The sequence below is a fragment of the Cornus florida genome, unplaced genomic scaffold, assembly GCF_030987335.1.
Source record: "Cornus florida cultivar Cherokee Brave unplaced genomic scaffold, ASM3098733v1 CherokeeBrave_3.0.0_Hap2_Chr04, whole genome shotgun sequence".
NCBI classification, from domain to species: domain Eukaryota; kingdom Viridiplantae; phylum Streptophyta; class Magnoliopsida; order Cornales; family Cornaceae; genus Cornus; species Cornus florida.
In genome coordinates, this window is record NW_026775574.1 from 15,114,089 (window position 1) to 15,133,053 (window position 18,965).

The 18,965-nt window shown below is 37.3% G+C and overlaps 1 protein-coding gene across 2 annotated transcripts in view; it reads right to left on the reverse strand.

The window, feature by feature from the left end:
- Positions 1-18,965, reverse strand: part of LOC132302833 (CSC1-like protein At1g69450) — a 51,671-nt gene that overhangs the window by 4,210 nt on the left and 28,496 nt on the right. For both annotated transcript variants that reach the window (XM_059799814.1, XM_059799815.1), the window contains 3 exons: positions 12,314-12,590; positions 10,610-10,885; positions 8,823-9,056 (listed from right to left, as the gene is read on the reverse strand). In XM_059799814.1, coding sequence (XP_059655797.1) covers positions 8,823-9,056; positions 10,610-10,885; positions 12,314-12,590 — 787 coding nt within the window. The remainder of the gene's footprint in view (positions 1-8,822; positions 9,057-10,609; positions 10,886-12,313; positions 12,591-18,965) is intronic.

Sequence of the window (18,965 nt, forward strand, 5' to 3'; positions counted from 1 at the left end):
CAGGGAGATGACACTTTTCATCAAACACTCGGTTCCAGGGAAAGTCAAGGTCTTGATAGTCTACGTGGACGGCATAATTATGACTAGTAATGATGAGAAGGAGAAGCAAGCCTTGAAACAATGTTTGATCAAAGAATTTGAGATAAAAGATTTGGGGAGATTGAACTATTTTCTAGGGATAGAAGTGGCTCATTCTAGACAAGGTATCTTCATCTCGTAGCAAAAGTATGTCGCCGATCTTCTTAAGGAAACAGGAATGCTCGCAAGCAAACCAACTGCAACACCTATAGAGCCGAACCATAGACTTAGAAAGGCTATTGGAGATCAAGCAGTAGATAGAGAGATGTACCAGAGATTAGTTGGAATATCTTGCCCACACCCGGCTGGACATAGCATATTCTGTTAGCGTCATCAGCCAATTCATGCATGACCCCAAGGAGATTCATCTTCAAGCTGCCTACCGTGTGCTTCATTACTTGAAAGCTAATCCTGGGAAGGGGATAATGTTCAAGAGAAACTCTGAGCTTGTCCTTGAAGCCTACACAGATGCAGATTACGCAGGGTCCCCTATGGATCGGAGGTCTACTTCAGGTTATTGTACATTCCTTGGAGGCAATTTGGTAACATGTCGAAGCAAGAAGCAAAATGTTGTAGCCCGGTCAAGTGTAGAAGCCGAGTTTAGAGCAATGGCACAAGGTGTCTCTGAGTTGTTATGGCTGAAGATTATACTGGAAGACTTGAAGATTAAATGGAGTGGACCAATGAGACTCTACTGTGACAATAAATCAGCAATCAACATTGCACATAATCCAGTGCAACACAACCGAACTAAGCACATCGAGATAGACAGGCATTTTATCAAGGAAAAACTAGAAAGCAGATTAATTTGCACACCATACGTTCCCACGGGAGGTCAAATGGCAGATGTTCTTACAAAGGGGCTCAACCGTGTTATCTTCCAAGAAATTATTTCCAAGCTGGGAATGGTTGACACCTATTCACCAGCTTAAGGGGGAGTGTGGAAAAATACGAGTTAGTCTTCTTGATTAGTGGTAGGTTAGTACTATAATTGTGTAAATATTTGTTTCCTAGAGTTTAGGGATTTGATTTATATAGAATCAGGGATTCCTGATTATAGGGTTTTCAAAATTTAGTTAGTTGCTGATTTTTCTCTCTATAATTTCTTATATTTAGCCCAACAGAGGCTCTTGTAAAAATATTAACAGATTCAATATAATTGAATTCATTTCACCACAAAAACTGTAGAGCAGAATAGAAGATTTTTTTTTTTTTGGTTATCTGACCTAAACTTACTGTATTGCACGAATCAAGATCCGAGTGATTCCCTTTCAATTCAGAAAGATCAGTTAAGATTCTCTACAATATGGAATTCGTTAGCAGTTCTTATTTGAGACTGGAGAGGATCAAATCAAACACTGGGATTAGAATCATAAATCATAAGATTTTAACAATTACAATTATGATTGTGAAAAGATTTGATCAGCCAACAAATCAATCATGATTGTCATCCCATCAATTTGAGGGGGAGTGTGGATAATATAAGTGTCAGCAGTGATTGTCTTGGATACTAGTTTTCAAAGCCAGGATGCTAAAACTTGAGCAGACCATAAAGCTAATAATCTACTAATCTAGTTCCTTAAAACTACATGGCACTACGCTCATTTTGAAGCAACAATGTAGCAAAAAGAACATATCTATTATTATTTTATTTTAATTTATTTTAGTAAAGTTATATAGTACTAAAACTTAAAATATAAATTCCATTTGTTTAATGCATGTCGAACCAACATGTTGGACACGCGCCTAGCAGGCATATATACAAGAGTCTATGTAATATAGATTGATATGGACAGACTGAAAAGATCTTAGGGTCCATTTGGTTCTAAAATTATGTGGCTTCAAGAAATGGGTTGTTTTAGAGAGGTGCTGGAGTTTTTTAATTTTCCAAGGTGTAACCAAGTTTTGTATTCACAAAAGGTAAAAATCTCTAGAGGACAATTGAACGAGTGAAATAGGATGGTTTCATTTTGGGATTGTGGACGTGATGACCGTTTGATGAAATGATAAATATGAATAAGAAGGAATGGACGGTTGGCTTATTAGGGGAGGAAGTGGACAAAAGAGTTCAAGAAAAAGAGGGTTCATACAACTAGAGTCCTAAGATACTAGTTAGAGATTAAATTCAAGAGCTTTGTGGTCAAGGGTATGGTGTATTTTATTTATCAAAAAAAAAAAAAAGGGTATGGTGTATTTCTGGAGATTTCATATAAGGAGATTGAGATATGACCTCTACTTGTTGGGATGTCTTTCGAGTGAAGATGATGGTAAGACCCTTTCGGACTTTGAAGAGGTAAGATTTTGAAGATTTCTAATGGAGATCAAGGGCATATATTTTAAAATTTTATACCCTCTTTTCCTGATGCCCTTCCAAACACTATAAATGCAGTGATTATTCACCTTTATCATGCACCACCATCCCTTGTACTGATTGTATTTAGTAGTCGCCACCCTTACTCCAAAAAATATACTTGTGCTCTGCACAAAAATTTCCCAATGAGGCCTGATTGAACACGCTCCAAATCTCTACACATCAGAATTGCATTTAAGCCTCTTTTAAATCCTTGACATAAAGAAGAGTACTGTAAATCTCTACACATCCTTCCCAACCACCCTCCAACATTTCTTAAGAAACAACGTAGTTATCCATCCAATCTCAGAGCCTTATTTCTAATGAGCAACTTCGTCCTATATAGGTCCTCCTAGCCACTCTGTGTCCTCCCCATCAATGCTGTTAAATATCATACTGTCCAATTTTGGGTGTCTTCCACTCTTCCTACAGATTTAAAATACAGTCTGTAATAGAACCAAATGTACTTTCCGTAATCTCCTTCCTCTAACCTTTCTACACTATATGCTATGTAATCTGTAAAAAGGAGCCACTATCAATTATCTTAGTGCAAGTGAAATCAAACTAAAAATAGAAAGTAAGAAGGATTTTGTGCTTGCCACTGTCTTAACACAATTGATTGCAACTTGCAAGTATAAAGTGGCAATGACATATAAAGTAGGATGGTGATTTGGTATCTGGTGATATGGCGTGATCTGCAAATTAAGATTAATCTTAACTATCTTAACTATAATACTAATAAATTAATTAAAGCAGACAAATATTGATATATCGTAAAGACAAAGATTAATAAATCTGTTCTTGGAAGGAATATTCAAGGACCCTAGATTGAAGACAAAGCATGCTAACTCAAAATCGACCAGTATAGTGATTGGCAATGTGGGGGGTTCTATTGTTTTCTGGTTGAAGGAGATTCTGATGGGTGGTGGTAGGATGGACAACGAGTCGCATTGTTACTTTGTGGCAATAGTATTTGGTTGTTGGTTGAGAGAGATCGTCGATTTTTCCTCTATCTTACAGATAGCAAATAGATTGAGTCCTGAGAGCAGGGGATGAAGAGGCTGAATTCTTGTATACATCTGGCTTTCTCCTTAACAAGTTAGGGATGTCAACGGGGCGTGTTCGGGATGGGGGCATCCCTATCCCAAATCCCACAAATATAAAGCTCTTCCCAAACCCGTCCCACCCCATCCCACATCAGTCGGGGTGGCTTCGGGGATACGTATACTTTAAGAAAATCAATTCAAACTGGAACAACTTTAAGATAAATTTGTAAAAAAATCAAAATATAGACAAATACTAAATAATCATCATAGCCAAAAAAAAGAAGTTAAAATTTAATATTTCCATGAAAATGAACGAAAAATAAAACATATAGCTAATAAAAGAATATTTATTTATATATTTATTATTACTTGGGGCTCATTCGGGGAGGGACAACTTTTAAAACTAACTTCCCAAAACCGCCCATAACCCTATTAGAATGATCCCAAACCTGTCTCAATAGGGATGGGACAAGGCGGGTAATAATGCTCATTTGTAATAGAAAACAAACAAATAAATGCGCATTAAGTATTACTAATGTAGAAACTGAAGGAGAGAGAGACTGATGAAGGTTGCAATATACGTATTCTCATTCCATTACCCTAAAATGAAATAAGGAAAATATATACAAACATAAGAAAGGCCTAATTACATAATGGCCACAAACTATAATTACAGTTTGGTCTAACATAAATATATATATATACACATAAATATTCCAACACTCCCCTTCAAGCCGGAGAATATATATTATATAATCCCAGCTTGGAACAAATAATCCTTAACCGATTATGACCCAACGCTTTTTGTAACATATCAGCTAGTTGATCTTCAGACTTTACAAATGGCGTAGAGATGTCCCCACTTAATATTTTTTCTCGAATTAAGTGACAACTTCAATATGCTTGGTCCTCTCATGGAACCCAGGATTGGATGCAATGTGAATAGTCACTTAGTTATCATAAAACAATGGAATAGGAGCTTTGACTATCAATCCAAGTTCCTCTAGAAAATGTTTTACCCATGTCAACTCACTAGTGGGTATGGGCCATTGCCCTGTACTAAGCTTCAGCACTAGACCGATCTACCACTGTTTGCTTTTTACTTCTCCATGTAACAAGGTTTCCTCCTACAAAAGTGCAGTAGCCAGTAGTAGATCTCATATCTGAATGAGAGCCAACCCAATCAGCATTTGTAAAACCTTCTATCCTGAGATGACCATTTGATTTATATAGCAACCCAGAACCTAGAGATTGCATTAGATATCAGATAATCCAAAGAACATTCCAATGTGGTACTCTAGGAGCTCCCATAAACTGACTTACGACACTAACTACATATGAAATGTCAGGCGTGTGATAGTGAGATAAATTAATTTCTCAACTAGACGTCGATATCTGCTAGGGTCGTCAAATAGATCGCCCTCATCTGACAAAAGTTTTATATTTGGATCCATAGGAGCATGAGCAAGATGACTGCCTGACATACCTGTATCTTCTAATAATTCCAACATATATTTCCTTTGAGATTAACTTATACCTTTCATGGATCTAGCAACTTCAATACCCAAGAAATATCTTTAGTGTGAAACCAATTTTGCAACAACAATTTCAACTTAGCAATGCCTTCGGAATCATCACATGTAATCACAATATCATCTACATACACCACAAAAAAAATGAAACCAACTTTAGTGTGCTGGTGAAATATCGAATGATCTATCTCACATCTATTAAGACCAAATGCTAATGTTGCCTCTGAGAATTTTCCAGGAGGTAAGGGAACAAGATCCCATGTCCCATTACGATGAAGGGCATCCATTTCATCTACCATGGCTTTACGCCAATCTAAATTAGAAAGAGCATCCCGCAAAGTCTTAGGAACAAAGGTAGCAGACAATTTGGATAAAAAACAGGATAAAGATGGTGATACATTACTATATAAGACAAAGTTAGAAATAGGCTATGCAGTAACACAAGACAGAGAACCTTAACGTAGAGCAATAGGTAAAGAATCAGACACAATAGATGGTGTCGGGTCCAAAGGCTCCGAAGAAGATGGAGGAACCAAATTAGGCAACTTGGGTCGCCGAGTATAAACCTTCAATGAGGTGACAGATCGGGGAGGATCAGGTGTAATGGGAGTGGGAGATACAGAAGGAAGAGGTGGCAAAGATGGCTTAGGAGTAATATCGAGACGAAGACTGTAATCAGAAAAATATAGGACCGACTCGAAAAAAGAAACATCCGCACTAATAAAGTATTTTTGGAGAGGGGGACTGTAACAACGATAACCCTTCTGAGTGCGAGAATACCCAAGAAACACACATTTAGTGGCACGGGGGTCAAGTTTGTCAAGACCAGGTCCAAGGTTATGGACATAACAAATACATCCAAAGACTCGAGGAGTAAAAGCAAATGGTGTGGAATCAAGAAACAGGATTGAATGGGGAGATTTCCCTTGTAACACAAACGATGGCATACGATTAATAATATGACAAGCAGTAAGAACAACACCACTCCAAAACCAACACCACTCCAAAACCGTTTGGGAAAATGCATATGGAATAAGAGGGCACGAGTTACTTCCAAGAGATGACGATTTTTACGTTCAGCGACTCCATTTTGTTGAGGAGTATGAGTACATGATGACTGATGAATGATGCCTTTAGCACAAAAATAAGTCTCAAAAGGGTCTGAGAAATATTCTTTGGCGTTGTCAGAACGTAAAATTTTAATGGAACACCCAAACTGAGTTTTTATTTCTTTACTAAATATTTGAAAAATAGAGAATAACTCAGAGCAATTTTCATTAAAAACAACCAAGTCATATGAGAATGATCTTCCACTAAGGTCACAAAATAACGAAATCCAGTAAAACATTGGTCCCCATACATCTTAATGAACTAACTGAAAAGGACTAGCATCACGATATTAACTCTAGGTTTGAAAGATACATGTCAATGCTTACTAAGCTGACAAGCTTCACAAGACACAGACAAAACACGGCTAAGACTTGGGACTTGACGCTGCAAAACAGAGAGTGACGGGTGGCCAGGGACGGAGGCATTAAGAGACCAGTGGGGGCAATTGCCCCCACTGGAATTTTTTTTATTTATATTATACCCCTTATAAAAAAATTATTTTGAAATATATACCTATAAAAATTAACCATTGCCCCCACAAAATTTTTTGAAAATTAGCACTATTGCCCCCACAAATTCACATTGGGCTTCTTTAAAGAGAAAGGGCCAATGACCCAAACCACTGAAAGTATCAATTTAATCATCAAACACGTTACACAGAAGGTTATTATAATGGTTTGAATTTTTTTTCTGCTTATTATAATGGTTTGATTTTTTTTTTTTCTTCTTGTTATTAAAGGTCGCCCCCACTCACATAATTTTCTGGATCCGTCCCTGCGGGTGGCCAAGACGACAATGCCACTGGAAAGGAGACAAAGAGGATTGAAGAGCAGTGGAATGATGCTCAAAATCAAGGTAATAAAAGCCATCTATTTCATGTCCTGTACCAATTTCCTTCTTCGTCGTAAGATTTTGAAAGACACAACATGTGGGATAAAATGTAACAGAGCAATGATGAGTTTTAGTAAGTTTACTAATAGACATCAAATTGAAAGGAAATTGAGGAACATATAGGACAAACAAGAGAGACATGGAAGAACTAAGATGAATTGTGCCTAAACCCAAAACTTTAGTTGATGAGCCATTAGCAAGAGTAACACTTTGAGATGGACTGACAGAATGAAAATCAGATAATAAATGAGAACTACCAGTCATATGATCGGATGCGCCAGAGTCAAGAATCCAGGGACTGTGATAGGAAGACGAGACATGCAGGCGTACCTGACTGGGCGAAAGAAACCATGGTAGATGAGATGGATGTTTGTTGCTAAGTCGTAAGCTGAGTATACTCAGCACAGGGAATAGTGATCATGTTGGAATCAGCAATCTGGTGAGAGCCAGTAGGTGGAGCAAATGAATGAGAACCATCCTCTGTAGAGGACACCTGATGTGCATAGGCAGAGGATTTTGGGTTCCCATGAAGGTCCCAACAATACTTGACATTGTGATTAGGAAGACTGCTGTGAGTGCATGTGTTCGATTCTCTGCTAGGTATAATAGAATGTGTAGTAGATTCTGCCATTTAACCAAGAGCAGATTGAAGAATGCACACAAAAAAAAATAAAAAATAAAACCTAATATAGTCCCCATTGCCGAATGAAGCAACAACACAGAGAGCTCACTGTCCTGAGAAGAAACTAGAGGCAAAAAATCTGAACTGAACCAGGTCTGCCGGGTCAACACACGGGTCGGGACCTCAAAATGAGTCGGAACTTCAAATGAATCAGATCTGAAACTGGGTCGGATCTGCAAACCTGTTTAGATGTACACTCGGCCGGGATAGGCTAAGCTGGTTTGGGACAAACAAATACCAGTAGCCAAACAGCCCACTTCTGCTGCTTCTTCTTCAACAAAGTCTGCAACTTCCGGCCAAAAAAGACGACGGCAACCACTGACCAACGAACCTAGTCTCGCGAAGCTAGCAAACACCTTCACCGATGTATGAACCAAGATGACGATCTGATAATGAAGCCACCACACAGGCACGATGATGACACAAAATCCAAACTAAGTCCGTCTCAACACAATCGATGACTCAACAGACGACAACAAATAGCGACAACGAACACCTGTGATGGAGATGGTGACTACAACACAGGGAGACGCTATCGAGTAAAAATTCCACTCCGGCGTCAACAAAGAACTGGTCGCGACGAGGAAACAGATCTGAAATTTCACGATCTTTAAAAAAAAAAAAAAAAAAAAAAAAAAAAAAAAAAAAAAAAAAAAAAAAAAACCCTTTCTATGATGATGAGGCCAACCCAACACACAGACTCCCTCTTCTTCATGGCGATGTCCACAAAGACCTTCAGGCGGCACCGATCGGTGCTCTGATACCATGTAGAAACTGAAGGAGAGGGAGACTGATGGAGGCTGCAATAAACGTATTCTCATTCCATTACCCTAAAATGAAATGGGGAAAATATATACAAACATAAGAAAGGCCTAATTACATAATGGCCACAAACTATAATTAGAGTTTGGTCCAACATAAATATATATATATACATAAATATTCCAGCAACTATTAATTCCCTTTATGTGTCATTGATTCATTATCAACTTTTGCATAAGTGCCATATGTTTCTCTTTTCGAAACCCACAATCTCAAAATTTGGATGCTGATTATGCATTAACCAATCTGCAGCCAGTTAAACAAATTTGGAGCATTATTAAGTGTAACAAAAATGTTGTGGTTAAACATACCTCAGCAGAGTAGGTAATAAAAATGGGTAGAAAGCGTTTCCGACAGTACTCGTTAAAGAGAAGAGTGAAAATTGGAAGAGGAAAAATTAAGGTTGATGCTAGAGAGAGCTTCTTCAGTGTAAAGATTCCCACTGCGATAGCATGCATCAGTACCAGAGAGAATATCATTGAATTATGGATAATTGGCCAAAACTTCCCACCAGTTTCATACATGGGTGCATATACATTGATGAACTGCAAAAGTAAGTTCACAGCATGTCAGTACAATCTATGACCAAACTATTTTCAGAACTCTGAACAATTTAGGACAATCCTGGAACACTAGTTAGCTTGAACAAAAGTAATTCAAATACACTCACACACACAGGTGTGTTGTGGTGGGGTGGGGGGAACTACTGAGCATAAAACACTGGCTGACTCATCATGGTCGCATATCTGGATATAATATTAATGGAAAATTATTCATACAACCCTTAGAGGTTCTGCTTTGCTCCTGGGATTTGTAAAATTCTAATTGGTCAATCCTCTAGTTCACTAAAATTGTCATGGATTTCCCCATCGTCAGGTGATCATCAAATTAGTGATAGAAAACTCTGGAACCACTAAAGTTTTGCTTCAAAATGACACTTTTCCCATTGACTTGTTAAACTTGAAGAAAAACGTTATTAAATCATTGTTTTGAAAGAATGAGATTACAATCACAATATCAATGAAAAATTATTAATAAATAAAATAAGACTACAATTAATCTTTCTTAGAAATTAATGAGTAGGATGAGGTTAAAAACATCAGTTTCAAACAAGTTTTTTTTGTGCGAACATTTTGCATCATTGCTTTGATTAAGGAAGGTCTGTGATATGTCAGAAAACTTGAGGGTAACCCTGAGGGAGGTCTATCTTATTATCAAAATACTCACACATGGTACGTCAATTTTCTCACACTTGTGTTACTTACATGAGCAAACTCTGAAAGTCTTTTGTAATTTTAACCATTTCCGCTTCAAGTAGTAAATACTAAAAAGTTCATATAATATATTTAACTTATTGTCCTTCTAATTGTTGTGTAAAATTCTGAGCTTCATTAAATTGTCATAGAAAATGGTCAATGTGGATAATATTATATTGATCCAGTACATGGGACTGTGTATAACAACATATATATTTACCTGAGACCCAGTGCAAAAAAAGCCATAATGACCATTTATCAAAATTTTGCAAAGAATAATTGTGATGTTGTGGCCCGAATTTGGAGCCGGGTCGCATTGTGCCCCGTTGGGTTCGGGGGTACGCCCCAAGGAAAAAATTTGACCCGTTTTTGCTCATGAGTCGTGGACCCTAATTAGTACTCTCTTGTAGCCCAATATATATGAGTCTTTATGGTTTGGAGTGGGTTGTGAGTGAGACATTGAAATTCGTGCAGAATAGAGAGTGAGGGGCTGAAACTTGTAATTTCCGATTTTACACATAGTGAAGACTTTCGCAGGATCTCCACCGCGGATGTAGGCTTTGCCGAACCAAGTATAAATCTTTGTATTCTTTGTGTGGTGTGTTTAGTTTTCTGTCTTGTTATCGTAATTGTTGCTTGGTTCACTGCGTTTGTTGTAACAATTATTATAGAAGCAGAGAACCAAGCTTGACCATAACTCTTCTTTGCATGAGTCATTTGTATTCTACTTCTACCATATATAAACTGAAATTAAACATGAGACCATACCTTAAACTGAGAAAAATCAAGGATAATTTTAACAAAAAGCATTAAACAAAAGAACTGAAAGACATTCCACTAACCTGATTACGATAAATGATGTATGCAAGACAAAAGTAGACCAAGAGAAAGGGTAGAATTAGAGGAGCCAGAAAGAAATATGTTATACCAAGAAGTCCAAAGAAAAGAAGCCTTGGAATGTCCCTGTGGTAAGGAAGAGATGGAACTTCAAATTCCTCATCTTTACTTCCAGTGAAAGGTTTACTTATTAGACTCCAAATAAAAGGGATTATGCGAAAGAGTTCTGATGAGGTACTCGTCCATCCAGAAGTGACAACATAAGCAATGAAGAAGGATGCCTGCAACAAAAATTAGCTACGTCATAATAAATTTAAATTGAAAACTGATTTTCATGAGTCATGACAATAAAAACCACTTGTATTATGAGAAAACATTGGTTAGAAACTTGGCTGTTCTCTATTTTCTTTTTTTTACGTGTTCTGTTCTGTTTTTGTTTTGTTTTTTTCTTTTTTGGTAATGGAGAAATTAAATTATAACTTCAACACAATCAATTTTTTCATTATTCGTTAAACAATTATGGTGATACTTCCTCATGTCACATCATAGCTTTCCTTGCCAATCTTTCAGAATCTGCTTGATGAAACATGCTTATGGATACAGAACAAAAAGTGTCTGAAAAACCTACATACTTTTGGAATACATTACAGATACCGTGCTTTGAAGCAGTCAACTTGTTTCTATATAGAAGGATAATCATAGCATGAAAGACTTAAATACACTTTCAAAATTCTACCTATTATTCAGAGAGATTTTCCAAAGTCACAAAGTTACCTTGCAGTAACCATCATGTTCCCATCAAACAGGTAATCCATATAGTACTTCTGAAGCTCTCTCTTCATGAATCATGATCTATTTCAATCTTTCTGAAATATCCATAACCATATCCTAATTTCGTTTTTTCATCAAAGCCAACAATAAAATATTAACACCCTTTGCTCATATCTGGCCTCATCTCTGTCTCCATTAACCACAAATGGAACACCCTCTCAATATACAACCCCTAATTTAGAGATAATTTTCTAGAGCCACATCCTTACCCAGAATCAACTTCACCTATTACCAAGCCAATGGCTCTCTTTCCATGATCATTCTCAATCCTCCCCAAATTTCCACATCCATTTTCCTAATTTGATTTAAACAAGCCAACAATAAGATTTGAATATCCCTTTGCTACTTCCTCTTACAGAATATAATCCACCAAGCACTACTTGAACTCATCCCACCAATCCAAAAGAGAGATTGCAAATTGTTTACATATATTTACATTTGTTGGAGCTGAATATTTTGAAATGATTTGAAACTTCACAATAAAACCAAAAGTAGTTCCCTTTGTCAACTTAATACTTCATTTTGGAAAAATTATGGATGATGCTTTAAATAAAAATTCAAAAGTTGTAAATACATAAAATAATTAGTTCAGAGGACATCAACTGGGGACAGTCAACTATAGGAAGTCAATTTACCCTATAAAAGTAATTTGAAGTTGAAATACCAAAACTTATGTCATATTTAATCCTTTGAATCAATTTAAGGGAAAGCATCGAGTATATTAGAAATTAAAATACTATTGAAAATACAGTATAATAGTATATATATCATAAATTCAATAGATAGCATCAGATCTTGCATTAGTCCCTGCATTTTCTTTACTAATTTCAGATAGAAAATATAAATATTTATCTATGTGGATGGAAAAATATTCTCACCTGTGCTGGAACAGCAACAGCTAGCTTTGAAGGAACATTCTTGGGGTCAAGAAAGATGGATATTTGAGTTAAAACGGTCCCGGAAAGTACATTTGCAAAATATACATTCCATATTGTGAACCAAAGTACTTTATTACATGCACTTTTCTCAATCCCGCTATTAGAGATGCATCCTTGAATGGAAGATAAGAACTTCATGATGGGAGGCACCGCTTTCAGAAACAACATAAGAATGAGGCTGGGAAGATATCCGGTAATTACTTGACTGAAGAATGTTCTGCAAGACCACTCACAAACTTAATTACTTCACATCATATAAGAAATTGATGATTACATGAATAAGATCTGCATGTGAGAACATTCAAATCTTTAACCAATGACAATGCAGTATGTTGTAAACCAATTAATACATATTTATAGTTCATATAGTATCTGTGGAAAGATCTAGGCTGAATTGTTAGGTAATTAGTTAGGGAGGATTTTTAGGAATTATCCTAGTTAGATAGTTGACTTTTTAAAAATTTACATAAGTGGTTCCTATATTTTAGGAATTATGATCTGTATATATATTTTCCTTAGATAGAATTTGTAATACACTTCTAACATATGTGATATGAAAAGAGAATATCAGAATTTATTCTTTTTCACCTTTGTGTTCATGGTATCAGAGCCGCCCTCACTAGGACGGTAAATTACTCCATTGTTCTGCTGATTATCCGATAAAATCAGCAAACATTCATCGTTAATTTTGGTCATTTATACCAGAATTATAGAAGACTTATTCTTCTATTTCTCTTCGTCGTTCCTGGACGATTTCTTTGGTTAAATCTGCGATGTCTGGGATCTCCACTGAGGAAGTTTCGGTCGATTCTTCAAATGCTTGGAAATCCCAGATCACTTCATCCGGTTCAGGTGACGACCCAATCATCCAAATTACCACTCATTGGCTGAATGGACATAATTTTCTACGGTGGTCTCAATCCGTAAAGTTGTTCGTCCGAGGGCAGGGGAAGATTGGTTATTTAACTGGTGCAAAGCAGGCCTTAAAGGAAGATTATCCAGCATATGCCGTTTGGGATGCAGAAAATTCCATGATTATGTCATGGCTAGTGAACTCCATGGAATCGGAGATAGGCCAGACATTTATGTATCTCTCCACTGCCAAAGAATTATGGGACGCAGTGAGTGAGACATACTCAGACTTAGGCAATTCCGCACAAGTCTATGAAATTAAAACAAGGATCCGAGAAACAAGACAAGGAGATTAGACTGTTACAAAGTATTACAACATATTACAAGGTTTGTGGCAAGAACTTGACCTCTTTTATGGTTTTGAATGGAAGTGTGTAGGTGATAGTGCCTAGTTCAAGAAAATAGTTGAGAAGGAGAGTGTATTTGAATTTTTGGCTGGACTCAATGCTGAGTTAGACAAAGTGAGAGGATGTATTCTAGGCAAAGAGCCACTGCCTACCACTAGAGAAGTCTTCTTGGAAGTTAGGAGGGAAGAAAGCAGCGGGTTGGTGAGGATGGGAAAGAAATCCTCTAGCACTCATAGTGAGAACTCTGCACTCAATGTAACAGCCACTGAAATGGCAGCAACTGCATTTAATCCAAAACCAACAAATCACCCACAACGGAAGATTGACGAGAAAACCAAGATCTGGTGTGATTTCTGTAACAAACCAAGGCACACGCGAGAAACATGCTGGAACCTACATGGAAGCCAGCAAATTGGAAGGTAGGTAGATTTGGAGACAAGAATAGGCATAGAATGCAGGCTACTACTGAAACCAAGACATCTTCATTCAGTAAGGAGCAGCTTGATCATCTCTCCAAACTGTTGAACCAAACTCAGGTTTCAAGTGTCTCCTCAAGTTCTCTTGCCCAAAAAGGTAGCTCTTTAAGTGCTCTCACTAGTTCTTTAAATCCGGCACCTCGGATCATTGATTCTGGTGCATCTGATCATATGACTAGTTTATCACATTTGTTTAGTACAGATTTTCCAAGTTCTGGTCACTTAAAAATTCGTATTGCTGATAGTAGTTTGTCTCCAGTTGCAGGAAAAGATTCTATAGTTGTCTCAGAAAACCTTGTTTTAAAATATGTCCTCCGTGTGCCTAACCTTTCATGCAAACTTTTATCAGTTAGTAAACTCACCAAGGATTCTAACTTTGTTGTCAAATTTCTTGATTCTCACTGTGAATTTCAGGAACTATATTCAGGAAAGATGATTGGCAATGCTAGGATGGTCGATGGACTCTATTATTTTGGTAATGAAATCTTCAAGAGTGGACAAGCTCAAGCTGCAAATAGTAGCGATATTTCTATTTCTGTTAAAAGTCAAATAATGTTATGGCACTATAGGTTAGGCCATCCCAGTTTCTCTTACTTAAAACATTTGTTTCCGTCCCTGTTCAAAAATTTAAATCCTTTGTTATTTCAATGTGAATCTTGTCAATTATCAAAGCATCATCATGTTTCTTATCCATCTCATTTATATCAAGCATCCAAACCATTTTATTGATTCATAGTGATGTGTGAGGGCCTTCTCGAGTTACGAATGTGACTGGAACTAGGTGGTCCATCACTTTCATTGATGACCATACTAGAGTGTGTTGGGTATATCTTTTGAGAGAAAAATCTGAGGCTTCGAGAGTGTTTAAAGAGTTCTATGCCATGATTGAAAACCAGTTTCAAACCTGGATTCAAGTATTTAGAACCGACAATGGAAATGAATTCTTTAACTCTATTCTTGGTCATTTTTAGAAAGAAAAGGGTATTTTCCATCAATCCACTTGCTTTGATCTATGAAACATTTCATTGCAAGTGATTTATAATTGATAGAAAAAACCTGCTAGGGTTTGCAACCTGTAAGGGGAGTTTGCAGCATGGAGGAGGGTCAATCCTCCTCCTCAACACCTCCGGCAAGAGCTCCAAGCCGGAACCCTACCCCCAGTAAACCTACATATAGTAGTTTCTTTGATGAATCCCAATCTTCTTTCAAAACCTTGCAATATCATCATGAATGTCATGGTGCAAAATTTTCCATCACAAACAAAGATGTGGCTGAGGAAGTTGCATATTAGCGTTCATCTGTTATTGGATACGTAATGGGAAGTAAGCCATACTACCCATACTTCAAATCTTTTGTGGAGAAATACAGGTCCAAAGACTTCACATTAGTTTACCTTAAGGATGGCTTTTTCATGGTGCGATTAAAGAACGACGATGATGTCCAGAAAGTTTTGTCTAGGATCCACACTTTTGAAGGAAGGGCAATCATCTTTAAAAAGTCGTGCAAGAATGTCAATTTCAAGAAGGAAGTTCTTGAAACTGTACCGGTGTGGCTACGTGTTTACAATCTACCTGTTCACTGTTGTAATGAGATTTCTGTGTCTAAAGTGTGTTCATCCTTTGCAAGGCCTATCTATATGGATGACCCCGACACTACAAGAGACAAAGGGCTTTTTGTCAGAGTTATGGTAGAAGTTGAAGTTAAGGAATCTTTACCAGAAGCAATGGTGGTCGACATACATGGCACTGATTGTGATCTATCTTTTGAATATGAATGGAAACCAGTGGTTTGCAAACTCTGTAGTAGAGTGGATCACACAGAAGACAAATGTCCAAAGAAAGTGCTACAGTCCAGACTCCAAACCTAGAAAAACTTTGGATAGGTGGGTGGTTAAACAAAAGAGAAAGTCGGTCGAAGGCAAGATTGTGGACAAGATTACTGATAATATACCTGTGACAGATCTGCAAACAAATAATACTATTGTTACGAAGAACTCTTTTGCCTTGTTAGAAGATAACGAAGCTATGGCCCAGGAATTTGAAAATGTTGCTAGTCCTGTTATGAAGAAGGTTAATGTTGTCCAGCAACAACATGTTGAATCTAAAGTTGATTCTCCAAGTATCTCAAGTCTTTAGAAGGAAATTGAAAATATACCTGAGGTTGTCCTTCAGCAGCAGGTACAAGAGGTGGATGGTGTTGATACGGAGAAGGAGGATTCTTCTGTGGTGCCAAATAGTGTGCGTGACGAAGATTTGCAGGAGGATGCAGATAGCAGGGATGTTGGTACTACGTATTTGACTCCAGCCAAGGTTAAGTGTAAAAAAACAGAAAAGGAATTGGAGAATGTTATCTTATCAGAAGATGTAACTTTAGGAGGAGGAAAACAGTCAAGGAAGAGAAACAAACCTGTTATTCCCCCTTCAGATAGAGTGACCAGAGGAAAGAATGTAGGCAGTGGTTCACTGTCACAACCCTTTGAATGTTAGGGTTTTGGAATGTCCAAGGTCTTAATAGACCTCCTATGAAGAAGGAAGCTAAACAATGGATTTCAGATCAAAAGTTTGCTTTAGTTATCCTTGTGGAAACTAGGGTTAAGGAAGGTAAATCTCTTAGAATACAGAAGAAAATTTGTCCTCACTGGACTTGGTTAGCTAATTACAGGTCTAATTATTTGGGAAAGATATGGGTTGGATGGAATGGATCCATTTTTTATGTTATTTTACTGCATGAAGATGTACAATCCATGCTGTTAAAGGTAAAACATTTGCAAACTGGTTTAATTGTTCATGTCACTGCTGTATATGCTGCTAATAGAGTTGGGGAAAGAAGGGAGTTGTGGAAGGAATTAAAGGGGCAAGCTGCTATAGTTGATGGTCCTTGGATAGCTTTGGGAGATTGGAACATTGTACGATTCAACTCTAAGAAGAAGGGAGGTTTAAGAATTCCTCAAAGCAGATTGGATGAATTTAATAGTGTTAATTATGATCTAAAGATGGATGATATCCCTATTAATAATGGGGATTGGTCTTGGTGCAACAAACAAAATCTGAGTTCTAGAATTAATGCCAAGCTTGACAGAGTACTGACTAATGACTTTTGGCTGCGGCAGTATTCTGATACAAAGGCTTCCTTTACTCCTGCCTCATTATCTGATCACTATGGAATGGCCATTAATTGGCATTTCAACTGTTCAGAAGGGCCAAAACCTTTCAAGTTCTTTAAAATATGGTGCATGCAAGAAGAGATGAAGCACATTGTGGTAAAGGCTTGGGAAACCATAGGGGCAGGTAATCCATTCCATGTCCTTCAACAGAAACTTAGGGCTGTAAAGAATGCAGTTAAAGAATGGAATAAGAATTTTGGAAGTGTTTCAGATCAAGTCAAAGGAGCAAGGGATAGCTTACACAAAATTCAAATGGAGATGCTTTTGCAGCCTGCTACTCAAGATAGTATAAACACAGAAAGGGAAGCCTCTGGACATCTGCAGTATGTTCTTGATCTTGAAGAGATTATGTGGGCTCAGAAATCAAGAATAAAATGGATTAAGGAGAGGGACATGTGTACGGCCTTTTTCCATAATATTGTTAAAGAACGCAGAGGGAAAAATGCTATTGCTCAGCTACAGAATGTGAATGGGGAAGTCTCCTCTGATCCTAATATCATTAAAGAGTGGTTGATTCAGTTTTACACTGATCTTTACAAACACAGATGGGGGTATTTTACAAGAATCTACTCCAGCTAGGAAGAACTTAAATCAAGAGGAATGTTGTATGCTGGATAGTGTTATTTCTGTTGAGGAAATCAAGGGAGTGATAATGGGATTCCATCCTGACAAAGCTCCAGGACCAGATGGCTTCCCAGCTAGATTTTATTAGTAGTATTGGAGTGTGGTTGGGGCAGATGTGATTAAGGCTGTGTTATTCTTTTTTACCACTAGTCAATTTCCTCAAGGTATCAATTCTACATTCCTTGCTTTAATCCCCAAATTGAATCATGCAGATAAAATCTCAAATTACAGACCTATTGCTTTATGCAATTTGGTCTACAAGGTCGTTGCAAAGATTTTAGCCAACAGATTGAGTGATGTTTTACCTAAATTGGTTGGCCCTGAGCAGGTTGCTTTCATTAAGAATAGGAGATTACATGATAATATTCTTTTGGTTTCAGAACTGGTAAAGGATTTTGGAAAGAAATTTGGTGATTCTAATTTGGCTTTAAAAGTTGATTTGAAGAAGGCTAGCTTATGACTCTGTTGATTGGAGTTTTATTTTAAGCAGACTGAAGGCTCATGGGTTCAGTGATCAATGGATAAAATGGATTACAGCTTGTTATCTCTTCTTCAAAATTCTCTGTTTTGTGCAATGGCGTGCCTGCAGGTTATTTTTCAGCTTCTAGAGGGATTCAACAAGGCTGCCCTTTATCTCCACTGTTATTTGCTTTAGTTACTGAATATTTCAGCTCTTTAATGACTGAGTACATAGATAGTGGGAGGATTAAACTTTGCAAATCAGTTGTCAATACAGGTTTGAAGATTTCTCATGTATTTTATGCTGATGACCTTCTGTTGGTGGTAAAGGCTGAGATTTCAACAGCAAAAGCAATTGCAGAATTGTTCAGAAAATTCAAAGCAGCATCTGGTTTACAGGTTAGTCAAGAGAAAAGCTCTGTCATTTTTTCAAAATCAGTTAGATGCAAGAGAAGATTGGCTGCTATTCTTCAATTTCAAATGGAAAATTTCCCTTTCAAATACCTTGGTTTACCCCTGTCAAATCACAGTTAAGGGCAGGAGAATTCAGTAGCTTGTTGGACAAAGTTAATGCCAGATTAGCTCATTGGAATACTATTAACTTGTCTTTG